General features: G+C 53.1%; 1 protein-coding gene across 3 annotated transcripts in view; it reads right to left on the reverse strand.

The window, feature by feature from the left end:
- Nucleotides 1-12,703, reverse strand: part of GRIK3 (glutamate ionotropic receptor kainate type subunit 3) — a 208,453-nt gene extending 195,750 nt beyond the window's left edge. For 2 of the 3 annotated variants that reach the window (XM_016147195.2, XM_016147197.2), the window contains exon 1: nucleotides 11,939-12,086. In XM_016147195.2, the coding sequence (XP_016002681.1) occupies nucleotides 11,939-12,053 (115 nt within the window). In that variant the 5' untranslated portion in view covers nucleotides 12,054-12,086. Of the gene's footprint in view, nucleotides 1-11,938; nucleotides 12,087-12,624 lie in introns of those variants that run through there. The other variant, XM_016147198.2, reaches the window with a different exon arrangement.
- Between the last annotated feature and the right edge of the window lie 486 nt (nucleotides 12,704-13,189).

The raw sequence follows: 13,189 nt of genomic DNA on the forward strand, positions 1-13,189 counted from the left end.
CTTTCTGCTCATAAAGTGTCATCTGCTTCCTTGGGGAAGGAAGCAAGAAAGGGATGGGCCTGGCTCAGGGAAGATCCTGGTCCTGTCATGTTCAGGAGCGGAATCTCAGGGCTCCACTGCAAGCCCCTCCCAACCTGTCCTCACTCTCAACTACATTAAGACAGCATGCAGATCAATCCAGTCAGCCAGGAACTGGAACCATCACTTAAGTCCTTTGCTTCCCCACTAGTCCAAAGGAAAGTCACTGTATTTACACATCAGGATTGAGATAAGAATAGCTGTTGAGCCCCAATTTTGGAAGCTTGTGCTAGAGGAGCTAACCTCAAATTAGTCATTTCTTTCAAGTAAACAAACACAGACATATGTACACATTCACACTCTCCAGAACCCAGGATGGAAGATGTATATGTTGTCAGGGCTAAATGGCCCAGGCTGAATCCCCAGGGTATCAACAACTCGCTTACAGAAAGCTGTCATGTAGACCTATTGTCTACACATCCTAGCAGGATCCATGATGTGGTGAAGGCAGGAAAAGGGACCCCTGATCCTGACTGGTGGCAGTACAAGGGCACAGCTACAGTTCTGCCTGGCAGCTGTCCTAAGTGACCGGCCTATTAAAGATGGAACAGCAGACGTCCTGTTAAGCTCCCTTGGTTAAACTCCCAAAGGGAGTGGCAGAAATGCTGAGGGATAAGTGAGAAGGAAAGAGTGAGGCCAGAAAAGGCAGGCAGATTGTGGTCTTTTCTTGCCTTTTCTTGAAGTAGACAGTTTGTGCCTTTCTCAAGAGGAGAATCATGATATAAAACCAGACAATGGATGTAAAGACTAATTTTAGGTCTGAGGAAGAAGGGCCCACTCCTCTAAATACTCTAATCCTTTCCAATAGTCTAAATTAGGGGTTCCCAACTCCCAAGCCATGGACAGATACTGGTCTGTGGCCTCTTAGGAACTGGGCCACACAGCAGGAGGTGAGTGGCAGGCTAGCGAGGAAAGCTTCATCTGTATTTGCAAAAGTTCTCCAGCACTAGCATCACTGCCTCAGCTCCACTTCAGATCATCAGGTATTAGATTCTCATAGGAGCACTGGTCCCTGGTGCCAAAAAGGTTGGGGACCCCTGATCTAAATGGAAAAGGTCTTGGCTTAGAAGGTGCTGAATTGATGTATCAAAAGAATACCACAGACACCATGAGGACCCTAACTTCACTGAAGAATCTAACAATGTCTTCCACGAAATCCTGTTGACAGCATAGAGAAGGTGTTGAGCTGAATGACAAGGCAGTTGGGTGGACTTACGTTCAAATGACTATATTCATCAATGCATTTATTTATTCAACAAATAGTTATTAATCACCTACTATGTGCCATGCACAATGCTAAATGCATTGGACAGAGTGGTGAGTAAGCCAGCTAAAGTTCACGTTTGTATAGTGTTTATCTCTAAGGTGACTGAGAATTACAGTATAGTAAGTGCTATGACAAGGGAATTTAAGGTACTGTGGGGACTCATAGAAGGTAGGAGCTGAGAAAGGCTTCCTGGAGGAAAGGATATACTTGCTGAGACTTGAAGAATGACTGGAAGTTTGCCAGAAAGAATAGCAAGAGAAGAGGCCCCGAGTGTGAAGGAAGTCGCAGTTCCTTCCAGGGACTTGGGAATTCAGCACGCTGGAGCTGAGAGGATGTGTGAGCCAAGGAGAGACAGTGCATGAGTCTGGAGATGCCAACTACAGTAGGTCACAAATAGCCTGAAAGCATGAGGAAACCAGTGGGATTTGAAATGGGTTAAAGTGTGGGGTAGTGGACCACTGAATGAAGACAACAGACTCTAACATCAGTCATTCCCTGCCTAATGTGTTGGTGGCAGACATAGCTGAAGAGAGGGTAGGCATGTTCACCCAGGCTCAGATAGCAGGAAGCATGCCAGATGACAGAGATGGGGCCATAGAAGCTTCACTGTCCAGACCAGTGGTTCCCAGCCCTGGCCATACTGTAGGCCAATAAGCACATAACCTCTCTACCATAGACCTGAGGAGAGAGGCCAGGGAGGAAGAGGATGAAATTCATGCCTACCTACCAAGGATGGGGAGGTGGGAACAGGCTTTGGTGGTCCAGAAACAAAGAGAAAAATAACTGCCTGGAGGTTCAATGATAGGATTTACCAGAGATAAATGACAGGTCCTGCCTTTAGGCTCAAAAGATCAACTGCCAAAGAGAAGATGAGAGAAGTTATAGATCAGCAGTGTTGTCTGTGGAAAAGACCTCATGTCTCATGAGACTGCTGGCTCGGTAAAAATCAACAGAGCAAAATGGCTGCTGAAAAGGCTAGAATAATCTAGGGTTGTATAACCAAACACCAAAGCTGAGATCTGAGGAGGTGATGAGCTTACTGGTTTCAATACATAAACAGTACTGTGATTAGCTCTCAGCACCACACTGAAAGGAAGAATTGGGCGTTTTTAATCCAGAGAAATAGCTTTATATTTCTGTAGGGCTGCATATGAGGCAGACAGGAAGCTAATCTGAACCAGAATCAGTGGGCAGGGTGATCACAGCAGTTAGGGTAGTGGGTAACATTTATCGAGTGCTTACTGTGACTATGGTCTAAACTTAATTTCACCTGTATTAACTCATTTAAACCTTATATATATATAAAAAAAAAAACTTGTGAGGCAAGTACTATCATTATTATTATTTTGCAAGATTAAACAATTTATCCAAGATCACACAGGTGGGAAGTGATGAAGGCAGCCTTCAAGCTCAGGCTGTCGGATTCCTGGACCTGTGCACCTACCCACAATGCTCGATTGCTAAAATGTACTGACACCTTCCTTTGTACCAAACATGTTAGTTTTCACAATGACCCATGTGGTCAAATCTATTATTATCCCCATTTTACAGGTGAGGAAATCTAGGCTTACAAAAGTTAGGTGATTTACCCAAAGTGACATAGCCTGGAGGGCGAGAATGAGAGTTTTAAACTCAGAAGATGCATTTCAGAACCTACACTCTCAATGTCCAAGCTATATTGCTTTCCCTGGAACTGCAAGCAGACAAATTTGAGAAGAAATTTTGCAAAGATTGGAGTGGGTCAAAGCATTTGCAATCAGGAATGAAGTAGGGTCAAAAAGAGATGAGCTTCCTATTACAGGGGTATTCAATCAGAGACTAGATACGGACCTACAACGGGGGCGGGAGGGTGCGGATCCTCCTGTGACTCAGAGCAGTGGTTCTCAAAGTGCAGTCCTCAGATAAACAGCATCAGCATTATCTGGGAATCTGTTAATATGCAAAATTTCAGGCCTCACCTAGACCCATTGAATCAGAAGCTGTGGGGTGGGGCCCAGAAACCTGTATTTTACTGAGAGCTCCAGGTGAATCCGGTGCAAGTGAATGTTTGAGAACCGGAGGTCTGGAATGACCCCTGAGATTCTCTTAAGTGCGGATTCTGTGATTCTTCACCATACACAGGAAATGTGATGCCTAGAGCCCTGAGAAGTCCGTGGCTGCCTGCTCTTGCTTTTCCGCCCAATTGGGCAAGCTCTTTGGAATAGCATATTTCAGTTCTGCAAAGCAGATGCAGGAAAGCTTTGCAGAAGTCTCCATGTTCCCATCTTTAAAGAGCTCATCCCTGCAGTTGTTCTGAGAACTCTATACACCCCCTTCCATCGGCAGCCTGTCTGCATCGGTCCCTTTAATAGCGCAAGACTTAATTGTCTCCTATGGATTGGAACCCTCTTCACACAAACTAAATCTTAGCTCCTTCTCACTCTTCTTTTTCCCTCTGCCTTCCTTAACTACCATTCAGCATGGCACCAAAGGATTTAGAATCGAAACCGCCACTCCCCCCGGATCTCACTCCCCCCGGATCTGACTCCGTCTCATTTTCTCCAATCTGAATGATAATCATGGGGACTCTCTCCTCCCCGGCTTTTGCTGCAGCCTCATTACCTGGTGTCTCCCAGCAGAGGCAGCAGTGTCTAGCCCCTGGGTCCCAGCCTCTAGCCACAGACCTTCTTTCTGGGCTGCACCTGCTTCCTGCCCAGAAAGCAAGATTGGACTCTCCATCCAAGAAAGACTGATCAGGACTCCCTGGACCAACTCTTCAAGAGTATCCCATGACCAGACTCTTCCCATCTCTGAATACATGGAAAATGCTGCAAATATAGGGAAGAACCAGCACCCTGTGGGCTGCAGGTGTATGAGAAATAACAGGCCAGGGGGAGTCTGGGAGCTGACATAAAGAAGCCTCCTTGGAAGGGCACCTCTCTTGCTCTCTAGCATGGTGGATAATTATCACAGGCTGTTGATCCATCCATTCCACTGCAGGTACATGGGTATATGGGTAATGGGCAAATGCCACATATTGAGCTGCATGGAACACTGAGCTTCAAGATTGGCACAAGGCAAAGGATACATGAGAAGCAGACATCCTTAGAGTTCACAGTCTGATGGCAGAGACATGGCCTCCACCCTTGGGAAATCTTTTTCTCCTAACATTTATTGAGCATCCAGCACTGTGCAAAGAGCTTTATATACTTTATCTACTTTAATCCTCACACAAACCCTATCAAGATGATACTATAAGGTTTAACCATATGAAATTTTTGTAGGTCAAAAACAGCTGAATGTGGCTTAACTAATGTTAATATTTCTATCTTATAAATGAAGAAATGGAGTCTCAGAGGTTGAATGAGTTGCCCAAGGTCACACAGCAAGTACATGTTAGACTCAAACTCACATCCTCCACATTTCATCAAACCCAAGACACACCATTATATTTGAAGTACCAAGAAAGAAAAAAACCCTGCAAGTAAACGCAGACATGACATGTGAGATACATACTGATTTCAGAGATGTAAAAATGGGGGGTCAATCTCAGAATCAATGAAATATATCACTTGACTCCAAAAAATTCATTCTACCTCTTGGTGGAGATGAGGGAGAGGTGGCCTTAAGCACCCTTGGGCAACTCCTTGTCTAATGGTAGAAGTATGACACACATGTACTAGAGAAAGCCCTAGACACCCACAAGTATAACCACAGTCAAGGTCAATAAGCTTTAGTAAAGAAAGTCTAAATGCCAAAGGAATCCAGAAGAGGGACATGGGAAAGTGAGCTTCGGGGAGACAGGCGTGCCAGGCTGGAGCTAGAGACAGTGTGGACCCTGGAAAGACAACGAGGTAAGGCGGAGAACAGTGCTGTGGGCGCAACTCCTACAAAATGTGGCTAGTGAGAAACAAAAGCAAAATCAGAACGACCTGTTGTCCTCAAAACCAGTCGCCTTGCCTTCGGTTCAGTCCCCTCTCTCCCAATTGCCCTCAGTGAGGATGCTGTCCCTGGAGCACAAGAGAAGGAGAAGAGAACAGCAAACACAGGTGCTGGGGCAGGACAGCGAGGCACCTAGGGGTGCAAAATGTAAGGAGGTACTCACTCTCATGGTCAGTTGTGCAAGTTCAGGGTCACCGTTAACAGCCTCCTTAAATCCTGCTCCTTAGCTGCCTCACTCACCTCACCCTAGTCCTGGCCCTGTGCAGTCAGACTCCTTGAAAAACAAGAAGGAATGCTGGTCTTTGGATAGCATTTAAGTTTTTTTTTTAAAGATATCACGTCTATTCCACCTTATGAAGCAGGCAATATCAACACCATTTTACAGATGGGGAAATTGAGGCCCTAGAAAAATAACATGACCCCTCTGATCATGCTTGTCTCAAATCTGTCACCTCTGTAAGGACTCTGAGCCAAGCAGCTTTTCCTACTGCCAGAACAGTTCAGTCTCTGGCAGCCACCACTGTCCTAGTCTCCCCATTTCCCCCGAAAGGAGGAGGAACATGGTAGAAAAGAAGGGTTGGTTCTTTTACACAGGGGAGGGTGGACTGCATAGCTCTTGCACCTAATGCATATGCCAGGGCCCAGTGTCGGCAAGCTTTACCCTAATGTTGTCCCCTGGACTCAATTCCTGGCAAGGCAGTCTCTATTTAGAAGGTTAGAATGTGACACTTGCTTAAAAGTAAAATGACCATAAAACCTATTAGCCTGGAAATAATGGTGGAGGAGAGAGGAGACAGGCTTGGGGAGGGAGAAGGGAGGTGAGCAAAGAAAGGGAGAACAAAGAGCTGATTTACTGGTCACCTCCTCTGGCCAGGTCTCTAGCTGAAGATGGTGGAGGTGAGGAGGAGACAGAGACATGGGGCCCTGGGGTTTCCTCAAGGCTCTGACATTGTCTTTGAGAACAGCCTGGTGGCTGCCTGGGGGACACGCAGGCTAGAGTCCCCAGAACAGAGAGATTTCTGTGGGTGGGCTGACCACACCCGAGAGAGAGCCCAACCTTTATTTCCTTGGATTAAAGTGTTGGGCAGAGTGCGGAAGCCCAGACAAAGCGGGGTGCAGTCAGTATAAGAACGTGTATTGGCAGAAGGAGTGGGAAAGACAATCCATGCCTTTCCTCTCAAGTTTGCATATCTGCCACTGTGGCCCATCAGCAAGGCCAGTGTGACTCTGAAAGCCTGGAAGGGTTAACTGTTGCAGGGCCCACACAGCCATGCCGCAGAACAAGCCAAACGGCCCAGCCCAGCTGAGGCCACACTCAGTACCTAGAACCACGGGGTTGGGGAGTTGCACTCAGCGCCTGTAGAAACTGTTCATTTCTATCTTCCAAATACACAGACAGCTAAAAAAGCACAGGATCTGGAGTCAGGCTGACAGGAGGGGAATTCTTATCCTATCTCTACCACTCACTGGCCGTATGATCTTGGGCAAGTGACTTCACCAAGCTTAGTTCCCTCATCTGCAAGATGGGAAGAATGCCTGCAGGGTGGTGAAGACTAAATAAGATGATGGGGGAAATGCAACAGCTACATTTATTGAGCACTTACTATTCACCCACATTACTAGTCATTGTTTGAAAAGCACTTAGCACAATGCCTAACAGCGAATAAGCGCTCAAATAGATTGGGGCCAGTGTATCCTTGTGTTGTTGTTTTATCAGTCTGATTGTGCTCCAGACCCAGGTGGGGGCCCAGGCAGAAGACGAGGCCACCTCAGCCACCTTAGCACAGGCACACTGCCCCCTAGTGCTGCTGCTGGGGATGAGCACCCGGGAGAAGCAATTTAAGCCAAGCAGCTCACCGCAAGCCCCCATCTGCACCAGCCCCTTCCCCCATCAGCCCCTTCCTCCATCAGCCCCTTCCCCCACCAGCCCCGCCAAAGCTCCAGCCCCATCACACCAGCCTCCTGAAGACAAGCCGGGGCTGCTAGGTGCTGGCCCCAGAAGAAGGGCCCCGATCCTGGAGCCTCAGGCCTCTCTGTTGCCAGGCAGGGTTGGGGAAGCTCCAGGCTCCCCTCTGCTGCTGCCCAGCCAAGTGGAGCCTCAGCTTTCTCAGTTTCCTCTGGAGGGTCCTGAGTAAGCAAAGTGGGGCTCAGGCTGAAAGTGCGGGAGGCAGAGGCAAGGGCGGCTGTCTGTGACAAGGTGGAGGAAGTCTGGCCTCGGCTGTGGAACACAATCAGGTCTCCCCCTAAAAGAGCACCCCAAGCAGCCCCGCAGCCTCCTCTGCATGTGGCCTTGTACCTCCTCCGAGGGGGGTTGTTCTAGTACCTACAGGGGCATCTGTGCCTCTTCCCCCACAGACGGTACTCTGTTTCTTGGGGCAGGGATAGAGAGTGCCCGCGAAAACACAGGGACTCAGAAAGGCTCATTGTCTCCACAAAGGATCCTAAAAGCAGCGAAGAAACCTTGTATTCCTGAAGAGGTAGGAATGAAAAGTGGCCCCTGAAAATCCTTTCGAACTAGCACAGCGGGCTAGACTCCTGAAGTCAGCTGTCCTGCTCAGAGGCAGGGGGATGCAAGTGACCTTGGAAAGACCTAGTCAGGATTGGTTGCCTGGCTCGCCCTGCATAAACCACCTCTAAAAGCCCCAGATCATCCTGACGTCAAAAGACTGTTTAGCGCAGTGCGAGGCAGACATCAAGAAGAAATTAAACTCCAGCTAGAGAAGGAGAGACAGGAGTGGCTGGGCTAGAAAAGTAGAGGCAGAAATTTCTCAAGTTAATGCTCTCTAAGGCCCCTCAGGCCACTCCCAGGTCTTGTCTGAAGCTATTTACTTCCAGGGGGGAAAACCCTATTGATCTTCATTCAGCTTCTGTCTGCTCCTACAAGGCGCGATGTTTCAGCGCATCGCCAGTCACTGTGAGAAATTTCTCATTGTTTTACATGCAGCAGCTCCCGAACTCAGGAGCCAAACGTTCAGGACCATTTGAGTGAACTGATGGGAGGAGATGCAGACGGGGCTGGTTTGGGAACTCTGGGGGTGGGAACCTCACTCCCCTGGGATAGACTGCCGTTGCCTGCTGGGTCCCCCCAGCCTAGGCTCAGGGACTCACAGCTCTGATCTGCTCTGTCTGTAGATGCTCTCTGAGTCTAGAGCTAAGCCAGCCCTTCCTTCCCACCCTCCCACTCCCCCCGCCACCCAACCCCCAGCCCCAACACATGCACACACACCTGCTTTATGTCTCTGCAGTCATTTGGCTCTGAACCTCCCTCCTGTCTGACTAGAGATTACCACCAGCCACTCAAGCTCCCCAGCTGCTGCCACCGCTGTCTGGTTCCTCTTTCAAATTCCAGGCTGGCCCTCGATTCTACAGTATATATGTAACATGAAACACAACAGAGCTAACCACGAAAACTACAATGGCGCTGGCAGTCTCCACCAGCCTGCATGGAACGGAACTCTGAAGCCACAGAAGAGCCCAAACCATGATGGTCAGCCCAACAGTTTACAGATGGGGAAACTGAGCCTCTGGGTTGGAAGGAGAATGTGATTTGACCAAGAAGTCCCAGCAAACTGGCAGAAGACAGAGCAGAAAACCCAAGCCTCTTGGATCTCAGCCTAGGGGCCACTCCGCTTCAGCTTCTAGGTCACATAACCAGGAAATCCAGGTCCCCACATGAGGTCACTGAAGCCCATTTGGCTGAGAGGACCCATGTATTAAACTGCTTTCCATGAGTTAAGACCGACATCTATCTGAACAAAAACGATAATAATAATAATAAAATGCCGAACAATATGCCTTAAAAATCTTCAATGAACAACATTTAATAATCACACGCAGAATACATCTTCCACATATTCATATAAAATAATCAATGATCATTTTTTTTTCCGCAGACTACAATCCAATTATTCTCCCTCCCTCACTCTCTCCCTCACTCTCCTTTGTTACTTGCAAACCATCCAAGCAATCAATGCCTTGACCTCTCCCTCTGATAGACACAATTACAAAAAGACAGAGCAATGCAATTCATCTATTCAAGACGGATTGTTTGAACACTCTGTCACACTGCTGAGCTATCCATCTCCTTGTCTAGGAGGAAATTTCAGCCCCTAAAAGAGGCACAAAGAGAAGGGGCGGTACGCTGCTCCCCAGCCCAGAGAGCCCTTTGCGCACCTGCAGGAAAACCCTCTCCCTGGCTGGTGCTCGGCAACGCCTGCCTGCTGGAGAAGGATTCGGCTCCAAGTGCTGCCGGTTCAGGCACCAGTCCCTAGAACCAGAAGCACCCTACACACTCTGGAGCCCAATTTCTAGGGCCTCAATTCCTGCAGCCCCTGCCAGCGCCCTGAGATCACAGGGGTGGGGAGGAATGAGACAAGGGAGATGGCATTGGGCCCAGCCAAGGCAGTGTGTTTGGGTTTCAGCATGAAAGTCAGTCTCTCTCTCTCTCTCTCTCTCTTTCTCTCTCCCTCCCTCCTTTTCTCTTTCCCTCTCTCTCTCTCTGCCACAGCCACTGTGCCACATTTACCGTAGTTCCCTGACTCCAGCTGAGGCTCAAGCCTAGCTCAGAAGGATGGAAGTTCAGCTCCCCAGGAAGCTCCAGAGAACCCCAGAGGCCTCAGAGCCTTCCCATCCTCTATCCAAGCTGGCACAGCTCCGGTGGTCACGTTTGGCATGGGCACAGCACCCCAGTCTTCGGGCTGGGAATCAAATGGGGCTGGGCTCAGATATAAATGGCCTGGGCTGACATGCTAATTAATCCTGGGGTTTAATATGAAGATTAGAAAAGGAGAGGGCTTTACCATCCTTAATTGCATTATTACACGCCGAACCCAAGAAAGGGTAGGCAGGCTTGGGGATTCCCCTTAGGGCAGTGAGGAGTCCCCAAATGCAAGCTGATTTCACAGGAAGAGGGGGCAGGTGAGAAGACATCATCCCGCCCCTCCCGGGCTCATTCTTCTGAGGCTGTCCTCACCTGCTGCTGTCTTCCTGGGCCACCAAAGACCTGCAGTCCTGAGGCTGGGCTGGGAATACGCCCATCCCACCCCTGCAGGGGAAGGGCCACGGAAGAGGAACCTGCAATGAGTGGGCTGCGTGCATAGCGCCTTTTGAATCCCTCTCTTTTCTCCCAAGGGCACCCTATTATGCAGACCCCCCCATAAAACAGAAGAAAAGAAGGAAGGAATAAAGGAAGCGCTGGCCCACTACTAAACGGCTGCCTGTCCCGGGAATGGTGACCAAACTGAGCACTCAGGCAGAGATCGAAAATGTTTTTGACTTGCCAGAAACACCCTAGGTTGCAAAGGGTTAAGCCTGACCGCGAGGGCTGTTCCCCGAGGCCAATGACGACTCCTCTGCTTCCCGATGTGCACCTGTCAGGATCCTGGGTTTGGACTGAAAGACCCCCGCTTGGCCAGAGCTGAGGACTGTGTTCTACTGTCATCCAGGTGTCGAGCTCAAGGGGGTCTGGGATCCAGGAGAGAGCCACAGAAGAGACAGACCCCGAGATTTTTGACCTCCTCCTAGGAAAATCCCAAGTACGAAACCAAGCCCGACATTGGTTCCGCGCACCCCTCACGCCGCTGGCAGCCCAGGGGCCGCGCCTAGACGAACAGCCCCAGTGGAGGAAAGTGGCCCTGGCTCCGCAGAGCTCTGCCCGCCTGTGCAAGGCGCTTGTGGTGGCGCCTCGCGAACCCAGGCGGCCCAAGTCTCCGGCCTGGCGGCGGGTGCAGAGCCTACGTGGCGGAGGCTCCCGCGTGGCCAGACCGGGCCCAGCCCTGGCGGCCGCGAGCCTGAGACACGCACCCCTCACCCCCACAGCCCAGAGCGCTACCTACGGAGTGCCTGGGGCGGCCACAACAAAGTTAAAGCCTGGAGCAAGAGTCCGCGACGAGAAGAGACGCGGAGACGCCAGAGGCCCCAGAAAACCGCGCGCAGCGCGCCCCGCCGCCGCCAGCTGCGGAGGGATTTCGGCTAACTTTAAAAACCACTCGCGTCCCTCTCGCCGGCTGCTGTGGCTGCGCGGGGCAGGCTCCGCTGCTCCCTTCCCCCCACCTGCGCTGCCCCAGGCGGGGGAGAGGCCCCCACCGCAAGGGGCTGCAGAAGCGACCGACCAGCTGGCTGCCCCTCCCCTGCCCCACGCCACGGGGCTGAATGCGGGCTACCGAGGCCAAGGGCGGCCCCTGGGAGAGGGGACTGGCTGCCTCCGTCATGCGAAGCCGTGTCGTGCGTCCCCGCCGCGGCCGCGGGCGCCGTGCCCCAGGTGGGGGCGCGGGGCCCGCGGGGAGCGAAGAGGAAAAAGAAGTTGGCGCCTTCCCCAGGGTTCCCGCTCCGCGGAGAAACCGGGTCCCAGAACTCGGTCTGCGGCGGGTCCTGCTGGCAGTCGCTGGTCAATGCGCCCGCGACTCGGGTTGGGGCCGAAACGCTTCGCTACAGGTCTGGCCTCTCAGGAGCGCGACAAGGGCCCCTTGCCCTCCTCGGCCCGGCTGCCTCCTCCCTAATAAGTGAGGCCCGTGACCCAGGCTTGGAACTTTGTCCTCACTGGGAAGAGCTCCTTGTGGTCACACGGCCCGGCAGCCAGTAGAGGTTGGCAAAATCTCTTGGGATCGTGTTCAGCGGCCCCATTCCCGCCCCCGCCCGGGCGCGCGGAGACCCTCGGCTCCGGGGAGCCCTTACCGATCCGGATGACGTGGGGCATCCCGCGCGAGTCCGGGATCCAGAAGGCGCACACGAGGAGCCCGGCCCAGTATTCCCAAACCAGACTCCGGAGGCGCCGCCAGGGAGCGGTCATCGTTGGGCGCCGCCGTGCGTGCCCGGGGCGCGGCCGCGGCGGGCTCCCTGGGGCGGCAGCTCTAGGCGCGGGCGCGCAGCAGCCCCCGAGGCGCCGCCTGGCCCAGCTGCCCGGCTCCTGAGCGCCGCTGCGAGTGGGGGGCGCCCCGCGGCGCCGCGCACATCTTACTGGGGGGCCACCCCGCGGGCGTCCGCCCCGCCCGGCTGCCGCCCACGGGCCGCCCGCGAGCGAGGCTCCTGGGCTCCGCCCGGGCTCCTCTCGGACTCGGCTGCGGCTCGCGTCGGCTCCGCTCCCGCGCGGGCTCCCACCTGCCCCGGCTGCCAGGCGCTGGCGGGAGGGCAGCACGCGTCTCCGGCCGCTCCTCCTCCAGCCGCCGCCGATGCTATCGCCCGGGCTCGCACAAAGCCCCGGAGTGGAGTTGCACGCGCGCACACACTCCCTCCCAGCCCCCTCCCCCGCGCCCTGCCTCCCGCCTCCCGCGCCGCCCGCCTCCCGCGCTCCCTCCGCGCACTCCCCCGCGCACACACACTTCACGCTCACACCCGCCGAGGCTACACTCGCGCGCTCACACCTGCGCATGGGGGCAGGGAAGGGGACTCTAGACGCAGTTTGGGGCGACGCCCGGAGAACGAGGCCTCTCCTCGCTTCCCAGAAGTCCCCAACCGCCCTACCGCCCCGTGTCTCTCCAACTGCGAGGGCATGGGAGCTGGGCGTGGAGCACGAGAGCTGGCACCGCGAGCTGGAAGACGGCGGCAGCCTAGCGGCGCGACCAGTCGGAGGAGACGCGCCCGCCGGGAGCAACGGGACCTGGAGCCTGCCGTCTGCGGAGCCTCGCCTTCCAGCTCGCACTTGGCGAGCCCTGGCTGGACGGAGGCGGCCAGAGACTCACCCAGGAACCAGTTCCCCTCCCTAACCCCATCCCTCGTGGAAGCAGACTTAGGGCTGTAGCTCGGAGAGACAATTCAAAGGGAATTTGTCCAGGCTGCCTACGGGAACTGCAAGAGCTGGTAGGGGCAGGAGAGGCCAGGCCAGACCCTCTGCTGTGGAAGGCAGGACTTGACCGGTGCATTGCAATGACAGGGGCATCTGACCGCTAAATCCTTAGATGCAGAGGGGCGGCTGAGATGCACCCTGGT

The sequence above is a fragment of the Rousettus aegyptiacus genome, unplaced genomic scaffold (assembly GCF_014176215.1).
Source record: "Rousettus aegyptiacus isolate mRouAeg1 unplaced genomic scaffold, mRouAeg1.p scaffold_m13_p_1, whole genome shotgun sequence".
Taxonomy (NCBI): Eukaryota; Metazoa; Chordata; class Mammalia; order Chiroptera; family Pteropodidae; genus Rousettus; species Rousettus aegyptiacus.